Below are 15,859 nucleotides of genomic sequence, written 5' to 3' on the forward strand. Positions count from 1 at the left end.
TCCTGGAATTCACTATGTAGACCAGGCTGGCCTTGAACTCAGAGATCTGCCTCCCTCCTGAGTGCTGGGATCAAAGGCGTGTGCCACCACACCCAGCTATGAAAACTTTTTAAAAACAAACAGGGTTGGAGAGATGGCTCAGCGGTTAAGAGCGTTTACTACTCTTCCAGAGGACCTGGATTGGGTTTCCAGCATCCACATTAGGAGGCTCACAACCACCCATAACTCTTGCTCCAGGGCATCCAATGCCCTCTTCTAGCCTCAGTGGATGCATACACAAACAAATACACAGGTAAATGAAAAAAAGTATTTTTTTAAAACCAGCAAACAAAACCCAATTACTCTCTCTCTTTTTTCCAGTAACAAATGTCCTATTGGTCCATTCTTACCGAATGGAGAATAGTTCGTTTTCATGGTTTTTCTGGGATAAGATCTGACAGTCTCTTATTGGTAGGTCCCTAAAAAAGAGTGACTTACACCTCTAATCGAGGAAGTGTGTGGGCTACTCAGCTTAACCCCTGCCAGCTTAGTTGTGTGTCCACTCCTTCCTTGCTCTCAAGAGTCAGGGATGCAGATGTGATAGTGCCCTGGGATAGCAGAAGGGCAGCCTGAGTCTGACCTAGCACATCCGCCCTCTGGCCTCACACCCAGACAGACTACTCCATCAGTACATAGTGGAGGAGAGGAGGAGAGAAGCCAGGAAGGGGGTCTTATTGAAAGCCACTTAAATTTAGGCACAGCTTCTGAGGGGACAGGACTGAGCCCTGGAAGGAGAAACGGTTAGAGAGGGTATACCGAAAAAAGACCCTCAGCAGCCAGGAAGAATTGGGCAAGACCTCCAGGGCTGGACCAAGAGCTGGCTGGTACAGGGTAGCATGGAAAGTTTGCCTTAACAGGTCAGATCTGGAGAGACGTCAAAACCAAGCCTGGAAGAAGTATATGGGAAGGGTTGCTCTCCTTCTGCCTCCACCTGATGACCTGAGAACAAAATTGAAGTACTTGTTACTTTGTTACACTGATCAATTGATTGCTTGATTTGTGTATGTATGGGGGGGTGCTTGCCATGGCATATGTGTGAAGGTCTGGAGACAACTTGGGGCCAGTTCTTACCTATCATGTGGAGCCTTGGGGTCAAACTTAGGTCACAGACTTGGTGCCAGACTTACCTGCTGAGCCATCCCACTACCTAATTTTGGTTTATTTTGAAATGTATTGCCAGCCTTGAGGGGGTACATATTTAGAGTTCCCTGTAGCAGGGGTCACACACTGGCCAGGAACAGCTGCCGTCTGTTTTGTGAGTAGGAACCCAGCCACACTTGTTCATTTGCAGTTGTCTGTGGCTGATGTACAGACCACAGTGCCCTTTACAGAAAAACCGTGCTGACAGGTTATTGTCTGCTTCTGTGTTTACCCGCTTTCTGCTGCCTTCAGCCAAATCATCTGTAGCCCTAGTTAGTTTCATTGGAATCCTGCCTTCAAATCATTTCCTGTAAGCTACAAAATGCAAAGGTTTTGCAACTCCCCAGAAAGGGGGTAGAGCCCACCCAGAGCCAGAGCAGCATTGGCTTTGGACACTGGTACTGGTGATGGGGCCACATCTTTATCCCTGCCCTCAGGTACAATCACAGGGATTGGCACAACTATTGAACTGTTTTTACTTGAGCAACAATTTCTGTACTAACATTCTTAAGAAATGCTTAGAAGTAGGCTGGATGTATCTATCACTCAGTGGTAGAGTGCTAACCTGGCATGTGTGAAGATCTAGGTTTGCATCCTGTGCTACAAACAAAACCCAGGATAGTCCCTCCTGGCTGGATGTGGGGGTACACGCCAATATCTCAGCCCTCAGAATGCTGAGACAGGATGGTCACCAGTTTGAAGCCAGCCTGGACGACATAGCAAGATCATGTCTCAAAAAATAGTAACAGGCAGAACTTACAAATAGTTTTTTTTTTTTTCAGTAAAACCCTATAATAAACATTACTATGACACTGCCTTCTAGTAGAACAGCACAGCCAGTCAGACCAAACCAAATATATGGAAACCCCTAAGACTAGCTGAGACTCCCTCAACAGGTTCTAATTCAGCTTTGCAAAGTAGCAAACTGTACAACAGATGCCTAAGTGTAAAAAACTTGCTCGTATTATTTTTGTTGTATGTGAATTTTTTTCTTTCTGTGGTAAAACTTATGCTTTAAACGCTTTAATCTGAAACAAATTTCACTTATTTGTTATAGCCATGGTCTGAAAAAGTTCTTTTCTTGTCGTGGAATTGCAATTGCAGTTGAATATTTCTGGAAACTTGGCAACAGAAACATCACTGTATTTGTCCCGCAGTGGAGAACAAGGCGGGACCCTAATGTCACAGGTGAGGCCCAAGTTATTTTCCAGAATTCTAGTTAGATATTTAATGAATTGGCTGCTAATTGTAACACATGGTACTTAGAGTAGAATTATGTACTATGGGCAATAACTTTAACAACAAAACTATAAACTGGTTCTACCTGGTAAAATACTTATTGAACACCAGGTGTGGTGGTGCACACCTGTAATCCCAGCACTCAGGAGATGGAGGCAGGAGGATCAGAAGTTCAAAGTCATCAGCTGACCTGGAACTCACTATGTAGACCAGGCTGGCCTTGAACTCACAGAGATCCACCTGCCTCTGCCTCCGGAGTGCTGGGATTAAAGGTGTGTGCCACCACACTATTTTTTTAAATGGCTACTTGCAGGGCTGGAAAGATGGCTCAGTGGTTAAGAACACTGGCTGTTCTTTCAGAAGACCCAGGTTCGAATCCCAGCACCCACATGGCAGCTAACAACTCTCCTTAACTCCAGTTCCAGGGGATCCGACAGCCTCTTCTGTCCTCCACGGGCATTGCCCGACACGGGTGCACTTACTTACATGCAGACATAACACTCATACACATAAAAATAATAAATATTTTTAAAAACTGGCTGCTTGGTAAGTTTGATACCTTCAAATATAATGCCTTTTCAGTAGCCTAATAGCATACTATATCATTTCTAGTACTTTATGGCTAACCCGTAGACCCCACACAAAAGGTTTGAACTTAACATAAACTGTGAAATACAGTCTGTCTCAGGTCATGATAGGAAGACAGGCGAGAAGACTATGGCAGGCATAAGACATCGGGGTTCCCAGAAAGGAAGGTAGAATGGAGGTGGTGGTGTGTTGTAGGCTTGTTCAGTACCCAAACAGAAAATAAGACCTAGTTACTAGTGAGGTGGAAGTGGCAAAGCCACTCATTTCCCGTGTTCCCAGCTTCCTTTATTTTGAAGAAGATACTTGTCGTGGTAGAAGATGCATGAGGAATGGGGCAGGCGCACTGGTTATGTAGCTGCGTCTCATGCTCACATGCCGCAGCTCCTTTTGGGCACGTCAGTTCACTTGAGTGGTCTCTCCTTGGGTAGGAGAAACGAGCCCAGGAATCAGGGCTCGCTTTCCACCCGGCTTCTCTTGCCATTACTGCTTTTCCACAAGATGACTTTGCTCTCCATTCTTTTACCACTCACACCTACAAAAATCAGTACATACTTGTACAGACAACTAAGAAGTTAGGAAAGGAGGCCAGCTGTGGGGAGATTTTGACGGCTGCCCAAGCTGGAGAGTGAGTGCCCTTTCTTGACTGGAGCCAGGTGATTTACTCAAGTCGCTGGCTCTCTTCAGGGCTTTTTTTCATTCCCATCCTCTCTCCAGGACTCTTGGCCTTTCTCTTGGTTGTTTAGTTATTTAGAACCAGGATCCCACTGTGTAACCCTGGCTGGCTTGGAACTCACCATGTAGACCAAGGTGGCCTGCCTCTGCCTCCCAAGCGCAGGGATTAAAGGTATATGCCACTGTGCTTGACTTTTACTTCTTGAAAAAGTTCTTGAGGACAGGAGGTGGGATTCTTTAAATATGGTACAGGGTAATGATTTAGCCTTAAGCAGCTTAACCTTCTTTGTTTACAAAATAACCAGTTAGTCCATGCATAGTATGGGTCTCAGTTTTTTCTTTTCCTTTCTGATGAGTTAGTAAAAACTGAGTCAATAGAAAAAGGGTTCTACAGTTCCCCCAAGTGAGTTTGAGTTTACATTCATTTATCTGGAAAGATAGCCTTTTCTGAATATGTATTCAACTTATTCCATGAACAGAACAACACTTCCTAACCCAGCTCCAGGAGCTTGGAATATTATCTTTAACTCCTGCCCGGATGGTCTTTGGAGAAAGAATTGCTTCTCATGATGACAGGTATGAAAGGCTGTTTTCCTTTCTAAGGGGGGAGCGGGGTGGTGAGGAGCCAGCCACCTGCACTACTGAACAGGGACATACTCTGAAGGGACCTGCTTTGGCTCAGGTTTGAGAGTATTAATGCTTCAGATCACTAAGCTTGCACCCTCAGGCAGCCTGTCTCTGGGTTTAGGACCGTCACAAAAGAAGCTTTTGAGTTAGGGTTTTGTTTTGTTTAGTAAAGCATGTCTGAGACAAGAAAAAAATATATTTAGTTGTCTTTTTCTTTTCTTTTGGGGGAGTAGTGAGGGGAGACAGTCTCACTATGCAGCCCTGGATGGCCTGGAATTGCCAGAGATCCACCTGCCTCTGCCTTCTGAGTATCGGGATTAAGGCTGTGTACTACCATGCCCAGCAGTTGGTGTTTTCTAATACATGTTTAAAATAATACTTGTCTTGTCTTTGTGCGGGGCGTGGTGTGCACCTCCTGAGGCTGAAGCAAGAGAATCAGTTGAGCCCAGGAGTTAGAGGCCAGCCTGGGCAAGTTAGTCAAATTCCTGGTTTCTTAGGCTTCTAGGTCACTTAGTAACTGCTAGTATATTTGAGGCACTGAAGTTTTATACACACCTCTGGAGTTACTTTCTAAACCCTTTACTGAGTTTGCCAAGTCCCCTGTGGGGAGCCAGGTTCCAAGGAAACATTCTGATGTACCTCCAGCCCTTAGTGAGTCACATGACAGGAGTTTGGTTCCAACCTTACCCACTCGTGTATAGTTTCTGAACCCTTACCTGGATTGTCAAGTCAGGTGTGGCATCTGGGACCTTGGGGGATGCTTGTTTTTTCTTCCTCTGCATTTGTCCTGCTTATTTCCACACTTCTTCCAAAGAAGACAATGCTTTTTACATGTGACCCAAGCTGGCATATGGCTGACTAGGAAAGAGGTGACTTGAGACAAGAGCAGACATTCACTCCGTGAACAGGCCTCTTTGTGACAGCCCCTTGCCTGCACCAGGCTGGAAAGATGAGGTGGGATGGGGTGAATCTGAGGTGTTGTGAAAGAACAGTGTGAGAAGAGCTGGAAGATCAAGGCCAGGTGTGAGAAGTCCTGGGAATCTGTCCTGGAAGGGCCATTCCTGTCAGCCTTGTAATGGGCTCACAAGCCCTGGAGTGCTCAGACAGAAAGGCAGTTAGGTCAGTAGGCTTAGGAAAAGCCTTCAGGACCTCCACCATCACAACTTCCTTCTCATACCTACAGGATTCAAACCCAGGTACAAATATGCAAATGAGGTTTTGGCTTCATCTGTGCAGCTCTCTGTGTTTCACAAAACATGGGTGTGTGACTTGGTTGATGGTATGTACTGAGTAGCCTTCTAGTCCACCTTTATTCACCTGGGCATATAATCACAGTTGAAATGCATGCCCTTAGGAAATAAATTGTGACAATATTCATTAATGAAGAACATAACCATGTGTGGTGGCTCAGACCTATAATCCCAGCACTTGAGAAGAGGCAGGGGGATCAGGAGTTCAAGGTCATCCTCAGCTACATGGTGAATTCTAGGCTAGCCTGGGGTATATGAGAAAATACAAGCACAAATAAACAAAATCAACTTTCAAAGGTTCCTAAGACCCCTGAAACTAATGAAACTTGTTTTTTCAATCCCATTTAAGAACTCACTCTTGCTAGTAAGAGCGGTTTTTTGTACCTTTGATTCTAGTGCTCTTTGTTTCCTCCTTTGTCCTTATTCATAGATGACATTTTCATCATCCTCATAAAGACCCAGTAAGAGCGTTTACAGGAATAATCTCTAGCGAGGAACAAAAGTCTTGATTATGTCCTGCTCTTTTTGAGTAAAGTGAACGAACATGAGGCCCTGAGTTCTATCCCCTGCGCCTCATAAACCAGATGTGATGATGTGCACATGTAATCCCAGCACCCAGAAGAGAGAGGCAGGAAGATTAAAGTTCAAGATCATCTGCAGTTTGAGTTCAAGACCAACCTGGGAGATAAAAGACCCTGCCTTCAAAACAAAACAACCTCAAAAACAAAGCTGGGAGTATGGTGATAGCCGCTTCCCCACCATGTGTCAGGCCTTTGATTTGACCCCTAACTGCCAACAAACAGTTTTACATAAAAAATTAAAGTGTCGAAACAAAACAGTTTCATCACCGTGTACCCTTTCATAACTTTGAATTTCCTTTAGGCCAAATAGAATGGAGGTTCTAATCAGGGTAGCTGAGCAACTAAAGCTGAAAGATTTCACAGTCCTGTCACCTCTTAACTTATTACTCTGTATCCTCTCGTGTATTATCACCGTTTATTGATAGAACTTTTCTAGGAAAATGGAGAAATTATGGTGAAATCTTTCAAAACTTAAGGTTATATTAAAAAGTTGTTTTATTTTTTTGGTCTCTTTGAGACAGGGTCTCCCTGTAGCCACAGCTGACCTGGCACTGAACTCTGTAGACTAGGCTGGCCTCGAACTCAAAGAGATCTGCCTGCCTCTGCTGGGACTAAAAGCGTTCATCACCATGCCTGGCTGTGAAAATAACTAGTAACTTCAGATATCCAGTTGATCTTCAGTTGACAGGGATCTACCGTTTGTGTTTCTAGCCTTGGTTAAACTGTGATGATTTTCTTAAGAGAAACCCTTTTATTTCCTTACCACACAGCTTCTCTAAGCCAGGGACACTGTTCACTCATGTTGGCTTCTCTTGTGTCACCCATAGGTTTCTCCTACACTTAGCAGATAAGACGGGTGGAATCATTGTGACAAATGATAACTTCAGAGAATTTGTGACCGAGTCAGTCTCTTGGCGAGAAATTATTACAAAAAGGTGATACTTTCTTCCTTGTCTCTGGTCAGACATTTGTTGTTTGCTACCCGTTTGCATTTTATCTCTTGTGTACCTTGACCCTACAGAAAGACCCTGCTGCAGTACAGTTGGTAGGCCTGCAAGGGCAGGGCAGGTTCTCTGCTGGGTTGTACCCATGTGGTTGGACCTGGTGACATCTGACGTCTCAAGTCTGAAATACTGTGATTCCAATAAGAGCATAGGACCAAAGGCAGTGTGCTAGTACAGGTCCTTAACTCTGAGGGTATAGAGGAAATAGTTCCCATTTTAGTATCTGAAGCTCTTCATGAGTTAAGATCTACTTTTTATTTGTGGAAATGCTGTGCATGTGTCCAGTTGCTGAAAACTACCTGAAAAGCAGTGGATACTAGGTCCCACAAGCACCCTAGAAGATGCACTTTCACTTGAGAAGCTGCTTCAGACAAGATGCAAGAGTGCTGTGGTGCCAGGCAGAAGGCAGATGTGCCACAGACCCCAAAACATGAAGTAGCGTAGACAGTGTGTGACACATGATTACCATGTAGCTGGCACCACTGCACATTGAGCTCTATTGGCGTCTCACAGTTGGCATTTCTCTACAGTTAGAGTTTGCCAGCTTGGCTGTAAATTCTTGGGTGAAAGTGAATTACTTCCTACATTTTGACCCCTCTAAAAAACTCTTGGTGATCGGTAAATAGAGAATTTGTCTTTGATCCAGTGGGCCCAAGTTCATGAGCCACTAAAGTCCTCAGTCACATTAGTGTTTTTAAGACAGTTGTCTGTGCACGTGCGGAGGCTTTGATTACAGTGCATCTCCAGCCAACCCACTGCTTTCAGAGTTCACAGAAGCAAACAGAAACCAAAATGTGGACAACAAATACAGACAGTAGGCATTTATTTTATTTTTTTGAGACAGGGTCTCCCTGTAGCCCCAGCTGTCCTGGAACTCACTATGTAGACCAGGCTGGCCTTGAACTCACAGAGATCTATCTGCCTCTGCCTCCCAAGTGCTAGGACTATAGGCATGAGCCACCATACCCAGCTGATGCTAGACTTTTTAAATCTATTTTTAATACTTGTTTATTGATTGATTGATCTTTTTGAGACAGGGTCTCTCTGTAGCCCCAGCTGGCATAGTACTCTCTGTAGACCAGGCTGACCTCAGTTTCACAGAGGTCTGCCTGCCTCTGCCTCCCCAGTACTAGGATTAAAGGCGTGCACCACCATGTCTGGTGAATTTTTTTTTCCTTCCTTCACAGTGCTGGGATTGAACCCAGGTCCTCATGTATCCCAGGCAAGCACTTTCCTCTTGAGCTGCCTCTGTGCCTACCCTGTACTTTATGAATAATGCCCATCCAGCTTTGGATTTTCTGTTTATATGTCATAGTTTACTTTTTTTAAAAAAAAACATTTAGTATTTTTATTTTATGTGTATGACTGTATTGCCTGCATGTATGTGAGTACACCTGTGTCGTGCAATGCCACAGAGGTCAGAAGAGGGTTTCAGATTCCCCTGGACCTGGAGTTAAGGACTGTTTGTGGCCACCATGTGGGTGCTGGGAATCGAACCCGGGTCCTCTGCAAGAGCAGTCAGTGCTCTTAACCACTGAACCATCTCTCCAGTTACCATAGTTTACTTTTTTTCAAAAGGTTATTTTCAGAGTTTCACCTGTGCCCCCCCCCTTTTTTTTTGGTCTTTTTGAGACAGGGTCTCCCTGTAGCCCCAAGCTGGCCTGAATTCACTATGGAGACCAGGCTGGCCTGGAACTCACAGAGATTCGCCTGCTTCTGCCTCTGCTAGGATTAAAGGCTCATGCCACCACGCCTGGCTCACAATTATTTTTAAGTACAGTTAAATATTAAGTCTTTGACGTACCTACTCAGTCCTAAGCAGAATTATGTCTTTAATCTTGTTTTTCATCAGTAGAAAAGGACCTGCTTCAAGAGAAACAAAAAGCTCAAAAAAGGCCTTGATAAGATTCATGGGCCAATTAATGAAAGTTTCTTCAGCTGTTTGTGTCCAAAAAAAAAAAAAAATTAAAATGATTTAACTCAGATGTGGAGTTTCTTCTTAAGACAGCAGTAGTCTAGCTCCAAGACACCCAGCGCCTGAATAGGGTGGCTACTTTGAGCCATGTTCCCCTCCAGCAGCAATAGAAGATCACTGCTTCAGAATCTGACTTTGTGTGTTGCAGGTTGCTTCAGTATACATTCGTGGGGGACATATTTATGGTTCCTGATGACCCACTGGGAAGAAGTGGACCTCGGTTAGAAGACTTTCTTCGAAAGGATGTCTTTCTCAGGTACTTGTTCGGATTCTTTATTCAGCTGAATGCTGTTTCCATGCAGTGCTGTCCTTGAAGATTGAAAATGGCATTTCAATTTTGTTTAAAGTCTTCCACATGATGTATGTACAAGCAGGTCAAGCAAGCACCCCAAGAGTAATCTTCACTGTGATCCTTTTCAATTTTTAAAAAAAATTTATTATTTTTATTTTACATGTGTGCATGTATTGCCTGCTTGTAGGTAAGTGCACCCGTGTCGTGCAATGCCCACAGAGGACAGAAGAGACTGTCAGATCCCCTGTGACTGGAGTTATGGACAGTTGTTAGCTGCCATGTGGGTGCTGGGATTCGAACCCAGGTCTTCTGCAAGAACAACCAGTGTTCTTAACTGCTGAGCCATCCCTCCAGCCCCTCAATTTTTTTTTAAGATGTAGACTTTTCTGTTGACAGGCTAACCTCCTCCTGCCTTTGCCTCCTGAAGCTGGAATTACAGGCCTGCCCCATGCACCCATGCATAGCTCCCTTCATTTTAATCCTAAGAGGATTCAAACATGTTTGAGAGTCTCAGGAGAAGCAAATTTTCCAGGCTGGTGGTAACTTGCTAGTCAGCACTGCCTAGGTTCATTATGTATGTGTGAATGCTTTTCTTCATTCATTTCTGAAGTCGTTTGTTTCGCTATGTAGTATTTATATTAACTCATTTACTGTTCAAGAATCAGTCCTTGGGGAGCTGACGGGTTCTTTTACCATCACTGAGTGGATAAGCACATCCTGTATATTTATGACACTAACTTCACAATAGTGATTATTTCTGTGTTCAGAATTCTGACGTAACCTTGTCAACCACCGCTTCCTATGTGCCAACTGGTAAGATCACATAACCCAGTGGCAGACCTTTGCTCTACTTTAAAATCAAAATAAGAGGGTAGAGATGGCTCAGCAGTTAAGAGCACTTGCTGCTCTTGCAGAAGACCCAGGTTCAGTTCCTGGCACGCACATGGTGACTCACAGCTACCTGTACCTCCAGCTCCAGAGAATCTGATGCCCTTTTCTGGCCTCTGTGGGCTTTGTACACATGTGGTACACTTAACATGCAGGCAAAACATTCATACACATAAAATAAAAACCAGAATAAGCTACATTTCTGTGGGTCTCCTGGCAGATATTTGCATGGGGTTGGTCTGGATACCTAAAAGGAGAAGGTACTCTGTCTCACCATTCAAAGCTGCTAATGTGTCATTCGCAACAAGCCTTTGGGGGCCCTCAGGATTTGGTGGTGGGTAGTGGTGGGTTTATTTCATATGGGGTCTTTGACAAGAACATCAGCACAATTTCAGCTTCCTGATCTCGTGAGTCATCTCTCTTTGAGCCTTTGGGTTTTATCACACAGTTAAGGGCTTAGCTCCCAAACACACTTCTCTGTACACGCCAAGAAAATGGCAGCCTGCTGTATGCTAGTCCGGCTCACCCCATTCTCCCCTTTTGCCCCCATATGTCTTACATTGGAAATCTTGGCTATGTTTTAGGTCCTGGGGCCTATGTGTGAAGCTAAGTGTGGGCTTCATGCCAAGGCTGAGGCCCTGGTCAAACCAGAAGGTGGGTGTATTACCTCCTGCTCCATTCCCTCAGCAGCCTGGTAGCAGGCTCAATTCTTCTGGCCCTTTTCCTTCACCTAGTAGTACTCTTCAGAGCGGTTGGTGGCTAGTTGACTAAGATAGCATTCTGTCACAGAAGGGAGGATATTTGAGGTTGAGCTTTTTGAAGTCGGCACTGGTGAACCAGTCTCACTTCTCAGCTGCAGCTTGAGCTGGTAGGAGGTTGTTGAGTCGTACACGTGTCCTCCTCTGTGTGCACATACTTGTGCACACCATGTGCATATGTGTTGTAAGTACCTGTGCCTCCACAGACCTCATTGGGACAGGATTCCATGAGCCTGTTGGTATTGCCTCTTTTCTTCAAAGGGATGTCTTTTCCCAATTCCTTTTAGCTGGTCCTGCTCAAAATCAAAATCTCCAGATCAGGAACCCGGCAAAACTGGCAGGCAGAGTCTGTTCTCAGACAGCAGAGCTGGGCAGGCTTGAGAGCCACTTGTTCCCTGTCCTAATGGGTCTAGAAGTGGTACCAGGCCCCCTGCAGTCTCCTGGGGGTTTATTTCACCACCCCGTGGCAGTCTGGCCTTCAGAAACCATGGAATGTATCTTGAGCCACAGTGTTAGCCACAGGTGCTTTTAAAGGGTTTCTCACTTGTCCTTCTCACCACAACTCACTTCATCCACAGAGACATGCAGCCGCTGCTCAATTCCTTGCCGAACATGGGCACGTTTGACCCTGGTTTCCGGGGCTCCAGCACCCAGGCAGCCAGCACTGGCCACCAGCCTCCACCCCGGATCCAGGGAGCCTCTCCAAGCCCCTGGCTTCCTCAGCAGCCCCACTTCACACCCCTAACCACCCTTCCCAGTATGCAGCAGAACCTGCCCATGCCGACACAGAGATCTTCTGCAGAAACCAGTGAGCTGAGGGAGGCACTGCTCAAGATCTTCCCTGACTCTGACCAAAAACTGAAGATCGACCAGATCCTGGTGGCCCATCCGTACATGAAAGACCTGAATGCCCTCTCTGCCCTGGTGTTGGACTGAAGTCTGTGCTGAGAGCCAGCTGAGGACAGGAGCTGCCGCCGGGCCATGGGAAGTGCCATAACGTGAAGAAACCTCTTTCCCGAGTGAACATTGCTGTGCTGTATAGGAGAAAGAAGGAAGAAAGATGTTTTGAGTATACAAAAATCTGGGTTTTCAAAAACAGCTTTTTTCTATATATAAATTTATGCTGCTATTACAGATTTAACATTTTCTATAAAAGGAAAAGTACATTTTCTGCTTGTTCAGAACTGTTTAATAGCAGTCACTCTTGAGTGTATTTACATTTTTATGTTTTTTAAACTATTTTCCATAAAGCTGAAGATATTGACAAATGAATATGGTTAGCCTTTCTAAATAAAAATTTAAAAAAAAAAGAATTGCTTTCTTAAGGAAAGCAAGACCTCTTAAAGTATATTTTCTTGAGGTGAATCTGTCCTGTCCACAACATGTCCCCCTCTGCCTTGGCACCCCCAGTGAGGTCTTATCAGGTCATTTGTGAGAGTGGACAGGTAGAGCCACTAGATGGCACTTGGTGCCCTCCATCATCAGTGACCGAGGCAAAGTGAGACTCAGAAGAGCAGAAGTTAGAGTTCATGTGGTCCCACCCTTCTTCCCCTCCCACTGGACAGAAGAGGGAACTGAGGCCCAGCCTGCTCTCTGGCCAAGCCAATGGCTACTACTGTGGAATAGCCCGGCAGGGCCAGACATCTGGTTTAGCATTGTGATGTGCTTACCAGCGGGGCCTTCATGCACCTGACCTGACTGGACAGCCTCACAAGGGGAGGCAGGGTGCCAGGAGTTTGATGAGGACCCCATCATTTTAGCCAGCCTGTGTCCACAACCCACAAGTGTGGGAGATGCCTCCATGTGGAGTTTGTACAGCTTTGCCAAAAAGTTTTCTATTCTCAAGGACGACCCAAGCCAGTAAATAGCATTAGTAGCTTCTGTAGGGGTCTTGTTTCCCCTTTTTGTCTCTAAAGCAGTTGAGTGGTTCTCAGAACCAATTATCTTAGCATCATCTCTTCTCAATGTATTTCCAATTCTGTGTCCGTGAAACTATTTTCTTGGTAATCTTAGCATCTTGACTCTCATCTGGGCCTTCAAAGGGCTTTGTATTTTCTGCCTATGCTGTCCCCAGGCCCTCATGGTCAGTTCCACATCTGCCCTGTGGATCGTGTCTTTGTCCAGCTCCCACACAGAGTGGCTGAGGACTTGGTGCTAGTTTGTTCTCTGTGGCACAGGGACTGTGTGGCTCCCAGAATGTTCTCCCCTATGTGTGTATCCTCTTGGTTTTGTTTGATCCTGTATCCCTCAGGAGACGAATCAGGAGCCCTCCAGGTAGCCATGCTTGTGCTCCAGTCATGAGTACATGGATTCCTGGATTCTTCGGTGATGCATCCTGATCTGTCTGAACTGTGTGTCATCTGTCACTTTGGGCTTTCAAACTTGCTGGCTGTGACAGTAGAGATGGAAGACTTGAGTCAAGCCCCAGGAGTTGACTCAATTACAGCCCCCACCCATGACCCAGCTTTGGAGATGGGTGTTTCCTAAGCACAGCAGAGGTGTAAGGATGGGGCTGCCTCACACCCTCCCGGCCCACTCGGTACAGTAGCAGACCAGTACATCTCTAGTACATCTCTCAAGTTAGAGGAGAGCCAGGAGATGCTCAGCAGTACCTCCAGTGATACTGGGTAGAACACAGGTTTTTAGACTCTAGAGTCAGCCTGACCTTTGAGTTGTATGCGCCTGTATTCTTAGTATTGTCTCTGAGTGATAACCTGTCCACTCCCTTTTCTCCAGAGGAGAAGGAAGAGAAGATAGGAAGAAACAATAGGAAGAGAGGTACTGGTTACTTTGTCAATTATAGTATGAAACATACTTTAGATGCTTTGTGAAATCTATCACATTTAGTTAAGTATAGCATTTAAAGCTCCAGTTAGCAAACCAAGAAGCTCCACTGACTCACCCCAGGCTCTGTTGCTGCTAGAAGTTTGTAGATGCTGGACCTGAATCCTTCAGTGCCTCCACTTGAACCTTGTGGGTGTCCTGTAATTCCTCCTGGCTTCAGTGTGATGTGCCTCTGGCTCCTATGTATCCTGACATCTGGGCCAGGTAGCTGGCAGGACTGAGGGTGGCGCTCTGAGTAGCTGAGGTGATTGATGCTCACTGAGGTTACTCAGCTGGAAGGCTAAGTTGCTGGTGATAGATTCCCGCCTGCTCTGCTGTCTGAGCCCCAAGCTGCCATCTCTGGGAGTAAAAGGCTTGTCTCATCTGTCATGTAGCCTGTGTTTGAGACCTTGGAAGACACTAGAACAATGACAGGCAAGTAGTGGCAGCATGAGCAGCAGGCTTAGCTGTATTACCAGGACTGGCGTGTGAAGTGGAATGGAATTGAACTTATATAAGCTTGTGGGCATGCAAGGCATGAGAGAGGACTCCAGCTCCCTCCCTGTCACTACCAAGTACCCAGCTTCTTCCTCTGGCAGGGGCAGCTGCTGCAACCCTGGCCCACTGCACCAGGCTCACCCAAGTTCCAGCCTGCCTCCCACACCTCAAAGCTATGGCTTTCCTTTGGATTCTCTTCCCACCTCCACCTCTCCCGGAGCTGCCCATCCTCAGCATCTTGAGCCATCCCCTCTTACGTCCTAACTGGGTCCATCAGCTGGGCTGTTCACTTGCATTATCTACCTCCCTGTTGTCCCCCAAGTGTCTCTAAACCTTTACATTAAACCAAACAACCTGGATTCTGTTGCTGATATCCTCCAACTCCCCACTTTTCCCTCATGCTTCCCCAGTTTGCACACTTGGCTTCCCCCCGCCATGTGGGAATAGTCTGGGAAGCTACTGAGTGCCACCTGCTTACAGGTGCCACCCATTGCAGCTGCCACACGCACACATCGCCTTATCCCCCTCATTTTCCTTCTAGATAGTCTTCATTTCTTTCTTCTCCCTGAAGGCCGATCCTTAATATACTCTTTGCCAACAGATAGTTCTCAAACTGGGTCAACCTTGGGACTCATGCTGGAAAGACGGCCCTCCCTAAAATGTGGGTTACCAGGCACTGCCCTGAGGTATGCCCTGGAGGGGAGCCGAAAGGCCTGTGGTGGCTCCCACAAGGTGATCTGGAACCACATTTTGAGATGCACTCTATAGAAGCCATTCCTTTCTGACTTCTCATCTCCAGTGTCCTAATGCCCAACCCTATGGGGTCCTGACTCCTAAAACCTCAGCCTGCATTCTGTCCTCTCCCACCCATCCCCAGGATGTTCCCTGCACCTACATGGCCCACCATTGTTTTCCATAGCCCTCCAAGGCATTGGTCACTCAGTGCTAGGCCACCCTACAGCTCTCTCCTCTCCCAGACCCCACAGGGCTCCTTCTTGAAAGGCCTGTTTGGGCCACCCTTCTGTGGCTGTGACTAGAGCATCAAGTTCAGACCCTCTGAGCCTAGTGTCCATGACTGTCACCCCATAGCCATACTTGATCATCCACTTTATGTCCCCTGCCGTGATGCTCACTCTAGCTAACAGATCTGGGCTCCTGTTCTTGCTTTATCTTCTCTGTTAGAAATGCTCTTCTCTAGATGACCTCCTTCCTCAGAGGCCCGGCCCCAGGTCCTCTTTGTGTCCACGCCCAGTGCTCTAAACAGAAGCAGCCCTGTGGTACTCTGTGACCCCACAGCACTTGGTATCTAGCTTCTGGCCCTTACCACTCTGGTGTAGCCGCAGCCGATTGTGTTCTGTGTCTCGCCTCCCTCTAGACTGTGAGCTCCTCGCGGGCAGGGACCATCCGTTCACTCTGTATCTCCTGTGGCACCTAGTACAGTGCCTTGCACTTGGTAGGTGCTTAATAAATGTCTGCTCAAGTGAA

At 46.2% G+C, this 15,859-nt stretch overlaps 1 protein-coding gene across 3 annotated transcripts in view; it reads left to right on the forward strand.

Moving 5' to 3' along the window:
- Positions 1–15,859, forward strand: part of N4bp1 (NEDD4 binding protein 1) — a 49,656-nt gene extending 33,797 nt beyond the window's left edge. For 2 of the 3 annotated variants that reach the window (XM_008822622.3, XM_029558394.1), the window contains exons 3-7: positions 2,237–2,367; positions 4,158–4,254; positions 6,964–7,071; positions 9,264–9,371; positions 11,632–15,859. In XM_008822622.3, the coding sequence (XP_008820844.1) occupies positions 2,237–2,367; positions 4,158–4,254; positions 6,964–7,071; positions 9,264–9,371; positions 11,632–11,989 (802 nt within the window). In that variant the 3' untranslated portion in view covers positions 11,990–15,859. The remainder of the gene's footprint in view (positions 1–2,236; positions 2,368–4,157; positions 4,255–6,963; positions 7,072–9,263; positions 9,372–11,631) is intronic. The other variant, XM_029558395.1, reaches the window with a different exon arrangement.

Source organism: Nannospalax galili, unplaced genomic scaffold, assembly GCF_000622305.1.
Source record: "Nannospalax galili isolate Female #2095 unplaced genomic scaffold, S.galili_v1.0 scaffold108, whole genome shotgun sequence".
NCBI lineage: Eukaryota > Metazoa > Chordata > Mammalia > Rodentia > Spalacidae > Nannospalax > Nannospalax galili.